This window comes from Pinus tabuliformis, chromosome 4_2 (assembly GCF_031772625.1).
Source record: "Pinus tabuliformis cultivar Carrire ecotype Pingquan chromosome 4_2, CPIR1, whole genome shotgun sequence".
NCBI classification, from domain to species: Eukaryota; Viridiplantae; Streptophyta; class Pinopsida; order Pinales; family Pinaceae; genus Pinus; species Pinus tabuliformis.
Window position 1 is genome coordinate 119,475,817 of NC_142304.1, and position 22,563 is coordinate 119,498,379.

The 22,563-nt window shown below is 37.0% G+C and overlaps 1 protein-coding gene across 3 annotated transcripts in view; it reads left to right on the forward strand.

Annotated features, from left to right (window-relative positions):
* The window catches only part of FANCM (DEAD/DEAH box RNA helicase family protein), a 318,538-nt gene that overhangs the window by 48,154 nt on the left and 247,821 nt on the right, over positions 1 to 22,563 (forward strand). For all 3 annotated transcript variants that reach the window (XM_089428297.1, XM_089428299.1, XM_089428298.1), the window contains exons 3-4: positions 12,727 to 13,078; positions 13,470 to 13,613. In XM_089428297.1, coding sequence (XP_089284423.1) covers positions 12,727 to 13,078; positions 13,470 to 13,613 — 496 coding nt within the window. The remainder of the gene's footprint in view (positions 1 to 12,726; positions 13,079 to 13,469; positions 13,614 to 22,563) is intronic.

A 22,563-nucleotide genomic window follows, 5' to 3' on the forward strand; every position in this document is an offset into this window, starting at 1 on the left:
AAGGGACCAATGAGATGGGGGTTCACATCCTGAGGGTATAGATGTGAGGAGGGAGCAATCGTGGATGCATGAGTTACCAACTCGGCCTTTGTTTTTCCACTCCTCTTGTGCGCCTTTCACTTTTGCTTGATTTTTCTTTATATTATTGCTCGTAGCTTAAAGGGTTAGAGCTTGCTTTGTATGATATGGCAGTTTTATTACCCCTTAAGGATGCGTCGTTCCATTACTCATCGAGGCTTGGGACATGCAAAGTTTCTTTTCGATGATGTAACAAAGAAACCTGTGCTCAAGAATCAGGTGATGGCCATAGTTAGTGGGGTAGAGCTCATGTTAGGCTTTTACCCACATGCTAATGTGTATGTCCTAGCCGTCTTTTGGAATTTGATATTCTTTCTTTTAATTTTGTTTTGTGGCCATGTGTAATAGAGTAGGGCAATTTTATGGCCTAGGATTTCTTGAAAGTTGAAACACTAGGGTTTGCAAAAAAATCTCTAATAATTAATGTAATTAATTGAATCTTTTAGTAATAATGCTAGCTCTTCTTAAAAATAGCAGATCATTCAATAACATCTTCATCCACAATAATGTAAAGAAACTGCAAGTGCTATCAACAAATTTAATTAATTTATGTCCGTTATAGTTCCACAGCATAAAGTTCCACGTTCAATTTAAATTAACCATGCAGGGACTACCCTAACTCAAAATCCGTCAATCCACAAACAAAAGCGAAAAAACCTTTGCAAGTCTCATTTGCCATAGGTCCACATATGACTTCAACTTTGCACATGATTCGAGAATGTGATTTTCGCTCCTGCTACAAGAACCGAAAACTCGGGCTATCGAACTTCAAGAATGCCGTAGTAATATCATTGGGGGATTTTACACACATCAACCCTGTCCAAAATGTCCGCAAATCAGCTTCAGGTGCCCGCGCCTTTCCCAGGGCTACGAACTTCCTACCCAGACCCTAAATGGTGACTCAAAATTATTTAATGCTCCAAAGAAAGGCGTTTTCCAGCTGTGATACCCTTAGAAATATACACTACTCGTCCAACCATCTATCCAAAATTCACACCTGAATAGAATGCTAAGATTCGATGCAATTGCAATCAGCTGCCCTTGTGATGGTTTTACGTCTCAAAACCTCTGACCAATACAGAGTTTGGTACCAGGACTAACACCTGGACTCTTGGCCTCCACTACAGAATTTCATTGCTCACGGCCTCCCAAATGATATTCCTGTGCCCAGACCAAACCAATAGATAATTTATTAAGTTCTTGCACCAGAACGTCAATTTAGTATGAGCTAGAGATTGCACTACCTATGATAAGGCCCTAGTCAAAACAAGACTTCGCTACTATTAAGTGCCGAATCAATCCAAACCTTTGCTGCGTTTTTAGATGTTTCTTGTACCATACAAGACTAATATCCACAGAACTCGCTACCCAGATAGGAACTTGTGCCAACTCAAAGGAAAAAGAGAGAGAATGATGTCAACTATGGTGGAATCTTTCACCACTGAAATTGACAAGCGTAAAGGGGTCTTAAAACCCTCAGAGCTTTAGGCTCAAGAAAAACAAAGATAATTTGATCCACAATGATGCTCTTAAATGAAGTACTCCCTCTTGTATTTATAGTTTTCCTAGAGGGGCCTCTTCTTCGCAATTGATTGAGTAAAGTTTACTCCAAGACCCAATTTTTGGGCTTCTTTGCCCAACTATCCCCAAACATGGGTATTTTGGGGTTTTGGGTTTTTCCCCTTTATTCAGGACTATAGCCTACGGGGATTGATAGGCTACTTCGTCTCTTAGGTAATTAATTTGCCGGGGACATTACACCATGATATACTCTTTCCTTTTCTTTTAGCTACATCAACCGCCTAGGGAAAAGTTTCGAGCCCTACCTAGGCATGTGGATGTATGGGTGGCAAATCCCAGAGAACCAATGGTTAGGTGAACCCGAAGAATGGGTGTTAGATAATGGCTTGTACTGTATGATGGAAAGTGGTAAGTATGGCATAGGGATAGATGGAACTACACTATCTCAATCAGGGCTTCCCAATTAGTACCCCTCCTATACCCATTGGGCCATTAGGGGAGGTCAAGCTAGACTAGGATCGAAGATTAACCCCCCATTTAAGGTGAGAGAAAAATATCACGGTCAAAAGCCCTCCTTCTGGTTCACACCATAATCCATATCAAATGCTCAAATACAAACATGCATAAGCACCCTATTGCAAAATGAATAAAATACGTTGTGGTTGGAAGCCCAACTTTGTCCACATGCTCTTGCCAGATGGGTGAGAAGCATATGGCTGATGCAAGTGGGGGAGATATAATGACACATCATCAACTAGTGGTGGCTGTTACGGGCTGCATGGCTGGTCAGCTGGATGTGAAGAATAGGAGGAAAGTTTTCTCTTATAGTGTTACCCATTTTGCTGGGTAACACACCCAATATAATAGGATTGAAGAAAAGGGGTTCCAAAAGGAAATTGTCAAACGGAAAAAAGAAATACAAGAACCAACTATATAATATATCCCATCTCACCTAAGGAATGTTGATAAGTTTCAAGACCCAAGAAGAGATAAAAGCAAACCTATAGTATTGTTGGCAACTATGTCGAGAAAATTAGGACATAAGACCTTGAATCTTATATGATTCATTAAAAATAGGAATGTAACTATACTACTAGATTCTGACGTAACTCAGATCTATCTAAATATTAATTTCGCTAAGCAATTAAACTTTTTTGTCTACCTCATGAAGTACCTCATAGGGACGATTGTTGATGCATAAAAGGTTAAAGGAGTAACAAGATGTCATAAAATCTTAGTACAAATATAAGATTTGGAACTGCAAACAGGGTTCTATGCTCTATGACTCATTGAGATATATATTGTACTAACGTTTGAATGGTTGATTTAATTCAGCATGCATAAGACTGACCTTGAAGAATAAGTTATGGAATTTAATTGGCAAGGACAAAATTATAAATTTTACTAGGTTGAAACTTCATCTAGGAAGAAAAGTTATTCACAATTAATAAGAGAAGGAAAACAAACATAGAGAAACATGCAACAACGACAACAAAGGATATCGGAAAATAAATTCAAGACTTCTAACTTTAATGTACAAAGAAAGTATTATACCAGGGAGCATCAAGGGTTGACATTAAATAACCAAGTCAAAAGAACTTTTGAATATGATGCACAAACTACCAAGGTACCTTGACAACACTCAAATTGTGCACTACAAGTCAAACCTGTACAACTAGATAAAGACAATGGCACCATGAAAACATGCTCAAATTTAGAGAATCTTATGTACTATGCTTTAAAGACAAAACATCCTTGAAGGGAGTGGCAATGTAACAACAACAACAACAACATAATACTAATACTAATAATAATAATAATAATCATTAGGTGAATGAAAAAACATGAAGGGTCACACAACCCTTCACGTCGTAACCAGTTCATGTATATTTATACATTGTCACGAGGCTCATTGAAATCATATTTAATTTATTCTATTTTTTTTAATCTTTTATTACATCTTTGTAGATATATCCTTGTCAATTTCATAATAAATAAGAATTGTATATTACATTGCTTGTTCAAGTTTTTTGTTGCTAGAAAAAAAATCTTACTAGGTTTCCATGTGTATGACTAGGAAAAACTTTTCATAGGTGCTATTGGTCTTTTCATTGCTTGCATCTGAATGATTCAACGTTTGAATTTATTGGTCTCCCAAACATATTTGTGCATTCTTTTGCTTGCATGTTCAGGTGTATTTGCATGCACACATCTGTATCAACCTCATTGGGATTGCTTGCTTCGGATGCATTGTCGGATGCTCTTTGCATCCTCTTGGGGTTTTCTCTTCTCTTAGTGTGCGTCTTCTCTATGTTGCTATGCTTCACCCTAGTGGTTCCCCTTCTTATGTCCATTATTTCTACTCAGATTATGTTCTTTTGTGTATTGATATATGATTAGACTTGAGTATGCACTTAAAAATTCGTTGTTCCAAAGTTTTATTGCTGTCGACTATTGATGAAATACACATATCTTCCAGTATACTTCATATTACATTTTTTTCCCTTTTTGAAGCACATTGTCATTTTTATAACTTGCCTCCATAATATATTCATACAAATTTGCACGTGATACTCTACATGACATTGAGAAATTTGTTCCAGTTCTTTAACCGAAATCCTGGGCTCTAGTCTTGTCTAATGCTGCTCCAATGCGATTTAGAAAGTAAAATATACGAGCAGGAGATGTGGTATATGATATTTGATACAATTTTGTAGATCACTTTATGTTTCATGCATTAGGTAGTTGTGCTGCCTACTTGACCTAACTGCCATCAATTTTATTTATTTATTTATTTATTTTTTTAAATCTTAAATTTTAAATTTTTATTGTTGGTCTCCCTCAAAAGGAAAACCTCATGGGATCCCCCATCGAAGCAGGGTGGTTTAAACACCAGCCACTAATAGTGGCTGATAAGTTGGTGGGACACAGCTGGACTAGGATCTCTGAAACAAAAAATGCTTGATACGCAGAAATTTATATATGTAAATATTTTATTAATAGATGAAAAAATACAGATGATGAGATTACAATTGCGGGACCCTGGCTTATATACCGCCAGGATCACCCTTTGGGGAAAGGGCATGATCTTATGATCGTGCCCTTTCATCTAATTTAACTAATATTTAATAATAACCTAATCTAACTAATTTTTACATAACATTGCCTTCCTCTCGAAAGAATGCTTTGTCCTCAAAGCATACGTAACGACGGATGTTGTTGACAAAATGCTTCATTCTCCCAAGAAGCTTCTTCTTCGGGCAAGTCCTTCCACTTGATCAGATATTCCTTGATAGTACGATATCGAAGCTTTCTTTCTCTAGTAGACAAAATACCTTCTGGTTCTAAAATGACTCTTCCTTCATCATCAAGGGATGGAAGTGTTGTTTGTGCTGTTTGATTGTTACCTAGTGCCCTTTTAAGGCAAGATACGTGGAAGACGTTGTGAACACGACTTGTCTCTGGAAGGCTTAAACCATACGCAACTTGGCTAATCTTTTTGTTGATCTGATAAGGTCCATAAAACTTTGGTGCCAATTTGTTTTTTCCTTTCTGTTTTAAGGATAATTGTTTGTATGGTTGGAGCTTAACGAATACCCATTCTCCAACTTCAAACTCTCTTTCGGTTCTGTTACGGTCTGCTTGTTGCTTCATACGATTCCTTGCATTATTTAGATTTTCTTTTAATATTTGGACGATTTTCTGGGTTTCTTCTAGTTGATCTTTAACAGCAGGTAGATTTGTTTGGACAATAGCTAGATCTTTCCATTTCGGGGGTTCATACCCATATAGGGCTTGAAATGGCGTCATTTTTGCTGATGTATGATAGGTGGAGTTATACCACCATTCAGCAAGGTGTAACCATTGAGCCCATTTATTTTGTTTTTCTGTAGCGTAGCAACGTAGGTAGGCCTCCAAACATTTATTGACAACTTCTGTTTGGCCATCTGTTTGCGGGTGATAAGCGGAACTCATATTTAAGTAAGTTCCTACATGGTTGAACAATTCCTTCTAGAAATTACCTTTGAACTTGGCATCTCTATCACTTACAATGACTTTTGGAAAACCGTGCAACTTATATATATTTTTGCAAAATATTTCAGCGATTTCTTTTGCTGAGTATGACTTCTTTATTGCCATAAAGTGAGCATATTTGGTGAGTCTGTCGACTACTACGAAAATCTTGTCCTTGCCTTCAAATACTGGTAATCCTTCGATAAAGTCCATTGAGATTTCTTCCCACTTCTGATTTGGAATGTTTAAGGGGTGAAGTAATCCTGGTGTCGTAATATTTTCGCTTTTATTCCTTTGACATGTGTCACACTCTGCTACATACTTCTGAATATCACGATTCATTCCCTTCCAAAAGAAGGATTGACGTGCATTGTAGTAAGTCTTAAAGAATCCTACGTGTCCAGCTGACGGTGAGTCATGTAATTCCTTGAGTATCTTAAACTTAAACTTGGAATTTGTACTTAGATATATTCTTCCCTTATACCATAGGATATCATTCTTCCACTCAAATTTTGAGTTATTGGGAAGGTTATTGATTATTGCTGTTACTTCTGGATCCTTGGCATACTCACTTCGAATTTCGTTAAGCCACTCAGGAACAACAACCGACATTGCAAGTAGTGTTGGTTCTTCATCTTTCCTGGATAAGGCATCGGCTACTACATTGTCTTTACCTCTTTTATGTAGTATTTCCAAGTCAAAAGCGGCAATTTTTTCAATCCATTTTTGTTGTTCTTCGGAAAGCGTTTTTTGTTGAAGGAGATGTTGGAGACTGTTATGGTCTGTTCGAATAGAAAACTTACTTCCCAAAAGATATTGCCTCCACTTAGCTAGTGCGTGCATGATAGCGAGCATTTCTTTGTTGTATGTGGATTTGAGGCGCTCTCTTTTATTGAGCTTCCTACTTTCAAAAGCTATTGGATGTCCTTGTTGCATTAGTACTGCACCTATACCGAATCCAGAAGCATCGCACTCAATGATAAATGGTTTAGAAAAATCTGGTGTTGCTAATACGGGAGCATTAGACATAATTTCTTTTAATTTTTCAAAACACCTTCCTGCTTCCTCATCCCATAGAAACGAATTCTTCTTTAAAAGATTTGTTAAAGGTGCAGTTATATGTGCATAGTTTTTAATAAACCTTCGGTAATATCCCGTCAAACCTAAGAACCCTCTTAGCTTGGATATATTAATAGGTTTGGTCCATTCTTTTATAGCTTGGATTTTGTTAGGGTCCACCTTTACACCTTCATGGGATATAATGTGTCCCAGGTATTCTACTTCTTCCTGTCCGAAGGTGCATTTGGATTTTTTTGCGTAAAATTGGTGTTCTTTAAGTAGTGTAAGAACTTTATCCAAATGTTGCAAGTGCTCCTTCCAGGTTTTACTGTAAATTAGAATATCGTCAAAGAATACTAATACAAACTTCCTGAGATGTGGGCGAAATAATTCATTCATAGTTGCTTGAAAGGTTGCTGGTGCATTGGTTAATCCAAATGGCATTACTTTAAATTCATAATGACCTTCATGTGTTCGGAATGCGGTTTTTGGTATGTCTTCTAATCTTATTCTAATTTGATAGTAACCTGATCTTAGGTCCAATTTTGAGAAATACCTTGCGCCATGTAGCTCATCCAACATTTCGTCGATAAAGGGGATTGGAAACTTGTTTTTAATTGTTATTTTGTTTAATCCCCTATAGTCAATACATAGCCTGAATGACCCATCTTTCTTCCTTACCAACACCACTGGAGCAGCGTAAGGACTTTTACTTTTTGAGATGATTCCACACCTTAAGAGGTCTTGGATTAATCTCTCGATTTCTGTTTTTTGGTGATGTGGATATCGGTATGGCTTGATGTTAACCGGGTCTGATCCTGCCTTGACTTCTATTGTATGCTCAATTTCCCTATTAGGCAGCATCTTTAGGGGTAGATCTTGAAATACTTCTTCATGTTTCTTAATTAAATCTTGTATCTCTGGTGACTCTTCACTAGTCATATTTGCAGATAACATTTCTAACTGATGACATTGTACTACATAAGCAGGTGCTCCCTTTCGAATCATCTTCATCATCTGAGATGATGATACAATTTGATTTTCTGGTGCTTGGAACCCATGTAATTTGTACTTTTGACCTCCCCATTTGAATTTTATAAATTGTACTTGGTGGTTAGCGGCATAAGTACCTAAAGTTCGCAACCATTGGACACCTAAAACTACATCTACTCCTCCTAATGGTACTGTGAAAAATGAAGACTCTAAACTGAAGTCTTGAATTTGCAATTTAACCTTATGGCATTTCCCCACCTTTTCAATCCTCTTACCGTCCGCTACCATTACCTTCATGTTTGGTAAAGGGAATGAAAAAATATTGAGTCTCTTGGCCATGGTTGCATCCAAAAAATTGTGTGTGCTACCAGAGTCAATGAGAACCACCACGTTGTTCTTCTTTATGTGTCCTTTTAATTTTAGAGTCTGAGGTTGTGATATACCTGTCATAGCTGATAATGACACTTGCGGCATACTTTCGTCATCTAGTTCTGGTGAGAATTCTGGGGCATCTTCTGTTTCTTCAATATCAGACTCTTCACTGTTTGAATCATTGGTTGCTTCACAATTATATAGGTTCTTTGGTTCCTTTCCTTTAACACATCTATGTTTGGGGTCCCACTTCTCACCACAGCGTTTACATTTACCCTCTTTTATCCTTTGCATTTCCACATTCGATTTTTCATCCTCACGACGATGTGATGGAACATATCTTGTATTTTTTGCGTCTGCATACTGAGGTGTTCTTCGTCTTGCATATGTTTTTTCGGCTTTTGACCAAAATAATTGTTCGAATTTCTTTTCGGCTGTTTTTGCTTTTCGTCTTGCTACTTCTATTGATGAAATGTCATGCATCTCAAGTTCTACTTGTAAATGTGTTTTGAGTCCCGAGATGTATGATTGAATTAGACGAGATTCTCATAGCCCAGGTACTCGTGTTACTAAGGTCTCCCATTCTTGAGTGTATTCGTCCACACTTCCTTTTTGTCGTAATTTGATGAGTTTTGAAAAGAACTCTTCTTTCTTTACACCTTGGAATCTTTTGAAGAATGCATCTTTAAATCTCCTCTAGCTAATGACGTGTGTGGTCTTTTTCCACCACATATACCAGTTATATGCTTCTCCCTCCATTTTCATGGATGCATGTCTGAGCTTTTCGTCATCGTCAGTGATGTCATATATATCAAAGTATTATTCTGCTTTATTTATCCATGCAACATTGTTTTTTTCGTTCCCATCGAATTTAGGCATCTCGACTTTTGCCCTCTTCTGTTATGTGGCTAATGGTTGAGCAAAAAGAGGGTGTTGATTAGTAAGGGTATCCCAAAGTTGCTTGTTTGTAAAGGCATTGTTACTTGCTTCTTGGTGGGGTGTCGTTGATTTTCTTGGGGATTCAACCTTTTCATGAGAATTTGTTGACTTTGTTGAATCTGATGAGAGGTGTTCTTGATCTTCTTCACCATCTTTTAATAGCTCTTCGGGTGTACAATTCGACTTTTTACACAGACTTCTCAACATTGTTAAGACTTCTCTAATGCTTACTCCTGTTTGGACATGTTGACTTTCCATCTTTATCTCTATTCGATTTGTTGTATCTTGAAGATTTTTTATTTTGTCCGCTTGCTCCCCAAGCTTGCTCTCGACTTCATTTAATCTTTTACTGACCTCGTCGTGGTTGTTATTTATCTTTTGCTCTGCCTCCAACAACCTTTTTTGAAAATCCGCCATTGTCATTGTCGACATTGAGCGGGTTTGCGGAGGCGTGTATTTATTTGCCAGCTAAAATATTTTTCCTTCCTGTTTTTTTTTTTTGTAAATTAAATTAATTAAATAATTTAATTTAATCAATAAATTTTTTTTTGTAATTAAATTAAATTAATTTAATAATTTAATTTAATTAATAATTTTTTTATTTTTAAATTATAATAATTATAATTTATAATTATTAAATATTATATATATATATATATATATAAAGTTATAAATTATATAACTTTTAATTAAAGTATATATATAATATATATAATTAAAATATGATATATATATAACTAAATCACGTTATAAATTATAATTATAGTTTTTTATATATCATAAACTTCTTGAACAGTCACGTCGCTTGACTGAACCCGTTAACTATTCCGAAATATATCGAATATCGCTTGACTGAACTCGTTAACTATTCCGAAATATATCGAATATTACCGCAGTTTCTTTTTAACGGACGCTGTTTTTTTTTTTTAAATCGTGAACGGAAGGAATTGGACAGTTGATGCAGGTGACAGCGGACGGCGGCAATACTTTGGGAGCCACAGTGATTTGATGGGGATGGCAGAACAGCGGAATGATTGGGATGGCGCTGGGACGGCAGAACAGCGGGTGATGGGAAAATTGGTGCAGATGCACAGTCGGACGACGGAAAGATAGGGTGCAAGAGCAGATCAATAGAGCCCGAGGAGTGAACTCGCTCTGATAATTTTCGGCTTTTGACCAAAATAATTGTTCGAATTTCTTTTCGGCTGTTTTTGCTTTTCGTCTTGCTACTTCTATTGATGAAATGTCATGCATCTCAAGTTCTACTTGTAAATGTGTTTTGAGTCCCAAGATGTATGATTGAATTAGACGAGATTCTCATAGCCCAGGTACTCGTGTTACTAAGGTCTCCCATTCTTGAGTGTATTCGTCCACACTTCCTTTTTGTCGTAATTTGATGAGTTTTGAAAAGAACTCTTCTTTCTTTACACCTTGGAATCTTTTGAAGAATGCATCTTTAAATCTCCTCTAGCTAATGACGTGTGTGGTCTTTTTCCACCACATATACCAGTTATATGCTTCTCCCTCCATTTTCATGGATGCATGTCTGAGCTTTTCGTCATCGTCAGTGATGTCATATATATCAAAGTATTATTCTGCTTTATTTATCCATGCAACATTGTTTTTTTCGTTCCCATCGAATTTAGGCATCTCGACTTTTGCCCTCTTCTGTTATGTGGCTAATGGTTGAGCAAAAAGAGGGTGTTGATTAGTAAGGGTATCCCAAAGTTGCTTGTTTGTAAAGGCATTGTTACTTGCTTCTTGGTGGGGTGTCGTTGATTTTCTTGGGGATTCAACCTTTTCATGAGAATTTGTTGACTTTGTTGAATCTGATGAGAGGTGTTCTTGATCTTCTTCACCATCTTTTAATAGCTCTTCGGGTGTACAATTCGACTTTTTACACAGACTTCTCAACATTGTTAAGACTTCTCTAATGCTTACTCCTGTTTGGACATGTTGACTTTCCATCTTTATCTCTATTCGATTTGTTGTATCTTGAAGATTTTTTATTTTGTCCGCTTGCTCCCCAAGCTTGCTCTCGACTTCATTTAATCTTTTACTGACCTCGTCGTGGTTGTTATTTATCTTTTGCTCTGCCTCCAACAACCTTTTTTGAAAATCCGCCATTGTCATTGTCGACATTGAGCGGGTTTGCAGAGGCGTGTATTTATTTGCCAGCTAAAATATTTTTCCTTCCTTTTTTTTTTTTTTTGTAAATTAAATTAATTAAATAATTTAATTTAATCAATAAAATTTTTTTTGTAATTAAATTAAATTAATTTAATAATTTAATTTAATTAATAATTTTTTTATTTTTAAATTATAATAATTATAATTTATAATTATTAAATCCCAAAAATGATATCTAATATAATAATTATAATTTATAATTATTAAATATTATATATATATATAAAGTTATAAATTATATAACTTTTAATTAAAGTATATATATAATATATATAATTAAAATATGATATATATATAACTAAATCACGTTATAAATTATAATTATAGTTTTTTATATATCATAAACTTCTTGAACAGTCACGTCGCTTGACTGAACCCGTTAACTATTCCGAAATATATCGAATATCGCTTGACTGAACCCGTTAACTATTCCGAAATATATCGAATATTACCGCAGTTTCTTTTTAACGGATGCTGTTTTTTTTTTTTTTAAATCGTGAACGGAAGGAATTGGACAGTTGATGCAGGTGACAGCGGACGGCGTGCAGATGACAGCGGACGGCGGCAATACTTTGGGAGCCACAGTGATTTGATGGGGATGGCAGAACAGCGGAATGATTGGGATGGCGCTGGGACGGCAGAACAGCGGGTGATGGGAAAATTGGTGCAGATGCACAGTCGGACGGCGGAAAGATAGGGTGCAAGAGCAGATCAATAGAGCCCGAGGAGTGAACTCGCTCTGATACCAGATGAAACAGAAAATGCTTGATACACAGAAATTTATATATGTAAATATTTTATTAATAGATGAAAAAATACAGATGATGAGATTACAATTGCGGGACCCTGGCTTATATACCGCCAGGAACACCCTTTGGGGAAAGGGCATGATCTTATGATCGTGCCCTTTCATCTAATTTAACTAATATTTAATAATAACCTAATCTAACTAATTTTTACATAACAATCTCAGATAGACTAGAACTGAATATATTATAATGAACTCTGCCTTGAAACAGTCTGTTGATTGAGATAACCCACTGGGATTCTAACTACCATCACTTAATACTAATTTTACCTTATTGATCTATAGTTGGTGACTTAATATAACGTGACCTCAATTACACATTAAAGTCACTTTCTTGAACTTTGTCTGGTAGTATTTAAGTGTTAATACTCCAACACTAACTTGGTCGTTTGTGGACATTGATATAATTTCTTTTTTTTTTTCTTTCTTTTTCTCTATGCCAACTTTTGGATGATTATATAAATGAATATTTTATAGTGCTTCGAAATTCAATTTACTATTTTGATGTTAGTTGGACACCTTTCTAACATTGCCAAAGGTTATACGTCTGCCTTCATGTTCATTTCAACGTTTGACGTTAAATTCAAGCTGGAATAGACATTAATGACATGTGAAGGGAACTCTTCTGGTTGTTTTGATGAGTGCTGTATCAAAATGTAAAAAAGCTAAGTAGCTATGGCCTACACATACATAGTGTTATTGCTTAAATTGTTTTTTACATAATATTTTCCTATTGTCTTTTCTGTTTGCAGGAGTTTGATTGGGAGGCAGCTGTTGCAGAGATTGATAATGCCTGCAATAGAGCAGCACTGGCTACTACTTCTTTTAACCCTAATGCTTCTAATTATGTTCAGAAGCCTCTGGATCGGAGATCAAAACAAAAAAACATGAGTGACATAGGCAAGTTACCTCTAAGGCTAACCAAAGTTGTCCGACAATCCACTCTTGATAAATTTGTGGAAGTCACTGAAAAATACACAGAAGGCCCTCAATCCAGTCACTCAAATGGCATGTCTAAATGTGATAACAATGAGGATTTATATAATGTGGAGGGTGTTAATAGTGGCATTGATCCCATTGCAGCCAAAACATGGATTTATCCAGGTACTGGGAGCTGTTCTCTGGTTGGTTTTCCAATATTCATCTGTTTGGATTCATTGTTACCAGTAAAATATCATTGCTGCTAGGCTGAAAGATAAAGTTATGCATCGCTGTATTCCATTTCTATTGGCTTCTGGTATATGTGCACTTGCTTTCGGTAATTTGAGCTTTTAGGTTATTGCTATTAGCTGATCCTGAGAAGAGACTATTCTTGTTTGATTAACCTGATATAGTGGATACAAAGATCGTAATTTTTTCCTCTGATTGGCCATTCTGAAAACTCCGGTTTGATGATTGGTTTTGTTCTTGAAATGATTGAATCATACATATAAGCACTTTTCCTTCATGGATATTTGGTAGCATGTTGTTCTAATATTTTTAATGTTTTTGGCAGTAAATGTTCCTCTTCGTGACTACCAGTTTTCCATTGTGAAGACAGCATTGTTTTCAAACACCCTAGTGTCCTTGCCAACTGGGCTGGGGAAGACACTGATTGCTGCGGTGGTGATGTATAATTACTTCCGGTGGTTTCCTGCTGGTGAGTTTATCTGTTCACTATCACAACCCAATTTAAATATATAATACATGCTCTTTATGTATGAATGGTCATATTCAGTGCTTGTATCGCACTGTTCAGGATCTATTCTTTTTCTCCATTTAATAGATTTAGTACATGGTTATGTGCCTTGGTTTATGAAAATATTTGTAAATTCTTTCAGGAATTCAATAGGAACTTAGAAAGTATGTTTTCCTTGGATATGTTATAGGGTTCTATAATATTCATTTTAGTTTGTACAAATTGCAGTTCTATTTATTAATGTATGAAGTATTTCATTGAGATTCTAGATTGGGTAGGGCCTTTTTGAGTCATTTAGTGACTATTGCAAGGCTTTAGGAAATAGATGAACTGAGGTTTTGCCTGATTCAAATTCTTGCAAATATGTTGAGGCCATTGGCCCTTTTGAGCTATTTGCAACCTGCTATGCTGCTTGTCAAATAATCTCTACAACCAATTACGTGAGATCTTTCAAGAAATATAAAGATCTTTGGACAAACATAAAAAAGAATGTCTCAATTTGCGACATTGCCAAGTGTATTTTTGATTAATATGAAATATTGTTACAAACATCGCATTTGTGCATCATACTAGCCTAGTGACTATTGCTTGATCTCTATCTCTCTAGCCTATCTCCAGTCTTCTTGATTGAGTGTCTTATTTGGCTTGTGTTAATTGATCTTTTTAGTAGAGCTGCTAAGGTTATGGTAACCTTGCTAGATGGGTACATATAGCACAGGGACCCACTGTCACCTTGGCCCAAGCGTTGTAATCTTCCTAAGTAGGAATGTAATTGATATTAAGCAAATAAACTGTGCAACAACATATAAAAAATAAAACACACATCAAACATCCATGAAAACTTTCCCAATAAGGAACTATTGAGCCATATTATTAAAAATCTGCAGGCTAGATACAATATGAAATGGAATGGTGCACCTGAGCTTGTCCCAATGAACAAGTAAGACCAACCCCAGGTGGGAAAATAGCTGAGCTAACGGCTGCCCAGCTGTTGCACCACTCTGCACTGGGCTGCCCTAGTAAATTGCTGCCCTGTTGAACTTTGACTAGCTGGAAAGTGCTAAAAAACTGCCCAGAAAATTGTGTGCTTTTAACCCTGGACTCCTTGGACAAAACCCAGAAAAACCCAGAAGGAAATTTAACTGGTTTTGATTTTGGATTTACGACCTCCTTGGAGCCTCTCCCCAGCGTCGACTGCAAATTTCGACTTCTAGGAAACAACCTGCAAATCCCTCTGCAAACTCTTCCAAAATGCTAGTTTTACCTGTTCTATTCAACTCCTAGCTCCCCGGATGGCTCTTGGCCAAGATCAACTACTGTCCAAGTCCCACGAATTTACTGCTGGATGGCCTTTGCGTAGTCCCTTTGTCCAGGAATTCGACTGACTGCTGCGTTGGTCTAGCTGGCAGCAAACTCCAGCGAAAATGCCTTCTCTATGCTGCTTCCTCAACTCCCGGATCTCCCAGCAAGCAATGAATCCCCTTGCTGACCTCCAACTCCTCCTGCATGTTTTTTGGCTGCACAGGATTATGCAGTTCCCTCTCTGCACTAATCGCTGAAGTGTGTTGCTGTCCCTGACTCCCTGAAACTCCTGTTAGAACAACTTCCCTAGGGCGGGCACGGATGGTCCCCCGAAGTAGAGGTTGAATCTCCTGCATGAGAGATTCATGGCTAAACAGCCGGTAGACATGCTAAGCAGCAAAGCGTACAAGTGAGTGTTTGTTTGCAAATGTAGAAGATGGTCGAAAATGAGAGCTGATCCTCCTTTTATTACCTTGGCCCTCCTTGGCCTCATGTGGGCCCCTCCATCCACCCATTTGATTTCCCTCCAAGCACATCGAATGGCCAAGTTCGAATTCCCCATGTGGGTGGCCCCCACATTCCACTAGCTGCTAAATAAAGTCGAAATTGCCCCATGGGTCCTAAGTCGAAGTGTGGGGCCCTCCTCCTAAGTCAAAATTGTGCCAAAAATGTGTAGCTGCGCCCTGTGACTAATGTTTTTGAGAAGGGACATGACAAGCCCCCACTATTTAGAGTCTAGATCCAACATCTCCTAAACAACCAAAGGAGGAGTCCCTAAATTCCCCAACAACTTCGACTTATATCCAGTGCCTTGTATAAAGTCAATGAGGTGGAGGTTTTTGAATTACCTGATGTCCTGTGTAGCAATAGTGCTAAAAACAGAGCAAACTTCTATAGAAGATATTAGTAGCTAAAATACTTCAAATCATGCAACCTATGGGTTTTGGTACACTGGAGTTACTCTGGCCCAAGATGTGATTATTTCTTGATTATGAAGTCTGGTTAAGGAGTTATGAGTAAAAATAACTCACTGTCCTATATGACAGCCTGTAAGATCTGCATAAAAACATAGGGACAAGCTTCTATTTACCGCAATGACTAGTCTACTGTGTGAAAACCAATGTTTTTAAAACCGGAACCGGTGACCGGACCGGTCCACCTAATGAACCGGTTTACCGACCGGAACCGGTCAAACCGGGACTGGTTAGGTCTAAACGAACTGGTTTTAGAAAAATACATTAAATAATTAATTTTTAATGAAACAAAACTATTTTTAAGATTTAAAACCATGATTCCAAGCCAATAGAGACAAAATATGCAAAGTTTGCTCATTTATATACCATGTAAAGGTGAATATATCAAAATGGCACCGAGTGCAATACATATCATCGACAAAATAGTAAAATACATAAGCAATGACTCAAATAAACAATTTGTTTGGTTTGCAATTTTATTGCCATAAAAAACCCTTTATCTTGCACTGAATCACCACGATGAAAAGATATGGTTGTTCATTAATAATGAAAAATGGTTCACCTGCCTCCACCATGTTTGGCTCTCTGAGATCATCAAAGATAGACCCTACAATGCTTTCTCTGTGCTTCATGAGATGGTCTTTGACGCTAATTGGAATTGGAGTAATTGAGTATGCCAATTAGACATTTCTCTATTAAACTCTCAATATCCATGTCAGAGATAGGATCTCCACAAACAAACCAGTAATACAAATGCCATCTATGCCTTACAAATTTGTACACATCATGTAAACTAAACCTCAAATCCACCTTTATATATGGACAAGTGGGTCAACATGTTTTTCTTTCAAGCTCTTCATGGTCTCAAGTTAAACTGCTTCTGGTTATATGGACAGGTCGGCTCAGATTTAAAACTCTATTTTAAATCAATTTAATCTTCAGTCTATATGTCTTCTCAAACATTCCCGCATCTTGTCTTAGGTCAGCCCTTAAACACGAAAGAAGGCTGGGAATATATATATAACCATAACCACAAAAATGTTCCAAAATCATGCACCCTCTGTAATTCTGCTGCCAGGAACAGGACTGAGCATACAATATCTATACAAGGGTTGATTATTCCTTTTCCTTCAATATTGAGCTTACCTTTTACTGTAACCAAAGTGTGAGCAATAAGAGGTGAGGTGTTCCCTTAGACAGGCTCAAAGTATTCTTTGTTACATGCTGAAAGGTGACTGTGACCATTGTTTCTAGTCTTTTGGCTGCTAGGCCCAAGGATGATCCAGGCATGAAATCAGGTTCAACCAGTATTCTTTCTAAACTAGAGAACACATTCTGCTGGAGCGCTCTTTCTGCTGATACATTTTGCTACTTGACTGCTGTTACATGTTTACTGGAGATTATTTCTAGTCTTTTGGCTGCTTGGCCGAAGGATGATCTAGGCATGAAATCAGGTTCAACCAGAATTCATTTATAATCTGAAAAGAAACATTGTACTGGAGTGTTCTTTCTGTTGATACATTTGCTACTTGAATTTTGTTACATGATTCCTGGAGATATACTTCACTACTGGAAACAGTGTTAAATCTGCAGGCTGTCTGAGATGTTGAAACAGGACCAGACACAGTGCACTTACAACCTTTAAATTGTGAATTCTCCAAACTTACCATCCTCAATCGGTTGGAATTCAACGTGCCCTACAGGCTGCCAATACCATAGTGGAACAACGGACATGAAATCAGTACACTGTCTATGTTTTGTACAATCCAACATGCCTTAAAAAAACTTGTAATGAAGAATCCCCTGCTACAGAGTAACGTAACCATATTACATAATGCAAATTTCAACCATAGAATGACACAATTTTAGTTTCCATAGCAAACTTTCTTCACACCACATGCCAAACTAGCAATACAAATGGTGGAGGCTGGCATGGCAGGTAACCGGCCGGTTTAGGACTGAACCAACCGGTTTGACTACAAACCATCCGGTTCCGTCCTAAACGGGCCGCTTAAGACCGGTTAGGGCCAAAACTTCGCCACATTGCCTTCCTGACCGGGTTTTTCAGCCGGTTCCAACTGGTGGCCTTGCTGACCGGGCGGTTAGACCGGTAACCGGTTAGTTAGGCCGGTTTTAAAAACACTGAAAACACCTCTAAGGAGTTACTTTAGAATGTAGAAAGGCTAGAGGGTGATTGTAGAGGCTTTGGGGCATCCCCTCTATTAAATCTGGGTTGATAGGATAATTTCTAGCTTACTAGAAATTTATTTTTCAGATTTCTGGGTTATATTTAATAACCCAAAAAATTCATAGGAAATTATTATTCAATTTAAATATCTGGAAAATAAATTTTATTCAAGTATAGATCTGAAAATTACAAGTTCTATTGCACGATACCTACTTGTAGGCATGTAGAACTTGTTTTCTAGTAGATGAAAATGCAGGTCCAACAAGCAAAATGCCCTATTAATTGAATAATTTGAGACCAAAAGGCTAGATATAAGCGAAAATGCAAGAAATGATAACTTGTACCTAAATGGGGACTAGATCTAACAATTTATTTAATATTCCCAACGAAAACTTGCGGTAAATTATTATGGCAATAAAAACCAACAAGCAAAAATCCTATCCTAATGTTGAAAAGTAGAAGAAATTTGAAGAATTTAGAATTTTGATTATTGGAAATTTTTACTTGTGCCCTGGAGTCTCACCCTTTGCTAAAGTGTGAAGCAGATATCCCTCTAAGTTGCTATGCCCGATTTATGTCCAGGGAGTGGGCTTGGTCCTTCAGGAAATCACCCCGCTCTAGCTTATTTCACCCTGCAATCTTCGATTCTCCTTAGGAGCGGCCCTTTTATGTGATGTTTCCATCCTTTTTTCTATGTGTGAGGCAAGATATGAAGCCCTTTAGAACCCTCAAATTGATTTACTTGCAAAACCAAAACAAACAAGTCGGGAACCCTAGGTGTTTGCTTTCACGTAGTGTATTAGCTCCTTAGTGGTAGAGAACATTAGTTTTAGGATAAATCTATTAATTAGCAAGATGAAATTAGATTAAAAAATTTAATATTCAATGGTAATAACAAGAAGAAAAATATTAACAATAACTACTTCACAATTGCACCAAAGAACAAATGTTTGCAAAATGAATGAACTCTTTTTATTAGATAGCACTTGTTTGAACTTTGAAGTGAACAATGATTTACAAATGAAGAGAGGCCAACCTTTCATAGAAAAAATTATAAGGGCTAATTAACATCTTGTTTGACTCTTCCTCAATAGAATATTTGATGACATCTGATGATGATAACATCTGACCCTTTGGAGGATATTGTACATTGCTCTACATGATGACATCATGCCCTAGATCCATGATGCCCCTTTTATGAGGCCTATATTGATGACATGGGCTTTTTTAGGATGATTTGTTGATGAAGGGTTCTTGCTTGATGATTGGACAACATTTGATGAGGAGATATGACCTTTGGGATGAAATGCATCCCCTTGAGTCATCGATTGCACTTTTTGATGAAGGAGACCTTTTTGGAGATGATGTGACTCTTTAAGGGATTTTAGTTCACACATGTGGGCTAGCTGGGACTCATTTTTATGTTTTATCATTGATTTCGCTATCTTTGGGGGCCAATTTGTGACGTATCCAACTTTTAATCACATTTAATGTTATTTTAGGGCTTCTTGGGCTAAATTAGAAGAATTTGACTTGGTTGCCTTCATATAAGTAGATGGAGGTAGATACTAGAAATTCTTTGGATCATTGTCACACACACTTGGAGATCAATACACACTAGCTAGCTTTTTCTCTCTTGGTTGCTATGGAGCACTAGTTGAGCAAAATTTTCTTGGGCACGCTATGTTGATTGGATGGTTCTATCTCTTGGATGATTATTGGTGATTCCTTGATGATTTGTGCTTATTTATTATAATTATCTTCTTCCGTCTTGTACTTGTTGAAGTTTTAGTGTTAAATGAAATTTTTACCAAACTATTGTTGATGTTTTATGGCTCTAACATTATGTTGCAGGAAACGACTAGCTAGGGGCTGTCTTGGTACTCGAAATGCAGTGAAATGGTTTTGAAATGCCGTCTACTGTACTGTATGGCGTTTCACGATTCCGAAACAATGTACGGTATGGCCGGTGACATTTCAGAGCCATTTCGGTCTCTACAGGCTGCGTTTTGGCCTTTTTTCTTTTCTTTTTTTGTCTTCTCAAAGGCCCAAAAAGGGTGTGGGTCCCTTCTATGGCTCAAAATGCTAAGTTAACAATTTTTTTCCTTTTTAAAAGTTAAATGCTTATTTAACAATTTTATTAAATGAAAACTAGGATTATAATTCTCTAGAAAATTAAAAAAATGGAATTCTCTAAAAACCCTATCAGCCTCTTCTTTTCTATAAAAAACACTTCATTCAATCATTTTTCACACATTCTTCTGCAAGAGGAGCTTCTTATAGCAGTAGGAAGCATTTTAGTTGTGTTTTGGAGTGTGAGCATCACGAAGAAAGTTGTGGGCAGGAAGAAGAAGGCCGTGGGCTGCAACGGTTTTGGTGAGTGATTTATTTTCTGTTTTTGCAACATTCATGCCTTCTCAAAGTTGTGTTTCTAGTGCCCGTAGATCTACTCAAGCAACCGGGTGTTGAAAATTGGCAGCTGAGGGAGCATTTTCCCCATTAGGGAAGCCCAACAAACCCTAAGGAGACCCCACTAAATTTGCTCATGGAAAAATATTATTTTTACGCTGGACCATGTCATCTTGAAAAGTACAAGTCGGCCTAAAGGAGAAATTCGATCCCCAAGATCACATATAAAAAGACCTAAATTGACATCACTTGGAGGCATCACATCGCACATCACATATTCTTATTTTTGGTTTGATCTCTTCTGAAATTGCAGGGCTGAGTTCACATGTGTGAAGGAGAGAGATGATTCTTCTGTTGATTGTGTTGACTCTTTGATTTTCAGCCTCCTTTGACCAGCGTTGACTTGGGCTGACTTTGAATTGGTTTGACTGGAATCTGATATGTTTTGGAAGGCCGCTTTGATTGGGATGTTGATCGAAGTTTTCTGATCACTTTGACCATCTTTGACTGCAGATCTGAAGTCAGGGTTCCTGCAGGTTGACTGTTGACTTTGACTGATTTGTGGGCAAAATTCTTGGACTGTTTTGATTGGGTTTGACCAAGCAAGGAAGGCGGAATTTATTGCTGCTTTGACTGAATTTTTTTGAGCACTTTGGACTGTTGATTTTGACTGGTTAGAACTGCGTTGATTATTTTTACTGAACTTTGACCGGGTTGAAAACTGCAGGACTGGTACTTTGACCAGATTTGGCTTTTATGCTCACCTTTTATTGGTTATTAGATTGTTGACTTGGATAGTCAAGGTTTTGACCTTTGACTTATTGTTGGATGTACTTAGACTATGTATCTCTACTGAACATTTGATGAACATCTAATAAAAGAAGAATCTGGTTGGCTTTTCTCCCTTGTGGGGTTTTTCCTTGGTCTTTGACCTAAATCTCTATGTCTCATTGATCTTCGTTGTCTTCTATTATGCATATTGTTTATTGTTCTATCTACAATTGCTTACTGTCATTGGGTGATTGAAATTAAAGTTGGAAAATGATTGTCACTGAAAGAAGAAAATTGTTATAGTGATTGTTACAACATAGAACATTGAAAAATTAACATGGTATCAGAGTTGAGGTGAAGATAAGCCCAAGGGGACAAAAGAAATCACCCCTTTGAAGAGATCTTATCTGCTAAGTAACCTGACACGGGGATTCGGGATTCGTAGGATACGGGGATTCGAGTGTCGGATTTGGACACGTTGACCCCCGGAACAGGACACATAGGATTCGTTATATATTATTTTATTAAAAAACATATATATATATATATATATATATATATATATCTATGTTGCCAGGAAACGTGGGTGCGGGGACGGGGACGGGGACGGCATTTTTGGAAACAGGGTGCGTGGGTTCGTCGGGTAATATAATAATATTAAATTTTAATAATTATATTTTATAAATTTATAATTTATAATTAATAATATATATGAAATTTGAATTTGTATATTTTTTCAACTTTAAACAAGAAAACTTTAATGATAATCATTTAAACATGTTTAGTCTCTCCCATATAAAAACACAATTTTTTCATAGGAGATTCTTCTCAACCTGATAGTGGTCTAGACTTTTCTTGATGTCTAATCATCCACCTGCCCCATGCATGGTGTGCTCTGTGGTAAAGCAATCCCAAAAAGTTAAAATAGTGGCAGCCTTACCCTTCCACAAAACACGCTTATTTATTTAGGCATATTTTCCTAGTTTTAATCTTAACATGATGTTATTAGAATGCTGTGAGAAATTGGCAGATTTTGATACTTAATTTAGCCATTTTCCAAAATAGCCCTTCGCCATTTAACAGCATCAGCTGATTACAGCTTATGGCTGGTCTCAATCCTACTTTCTATTTGACCGAAAATGTCTGAACCTGTATGTGTGCATTTACAGTTTATAATTTGATGGTTATTAACTTATTTGGCTCGGGAATGAATGTTTCATAAATTCATTCCAAATTGATTTACAAGAATCTGTAGGCTCAAATTACA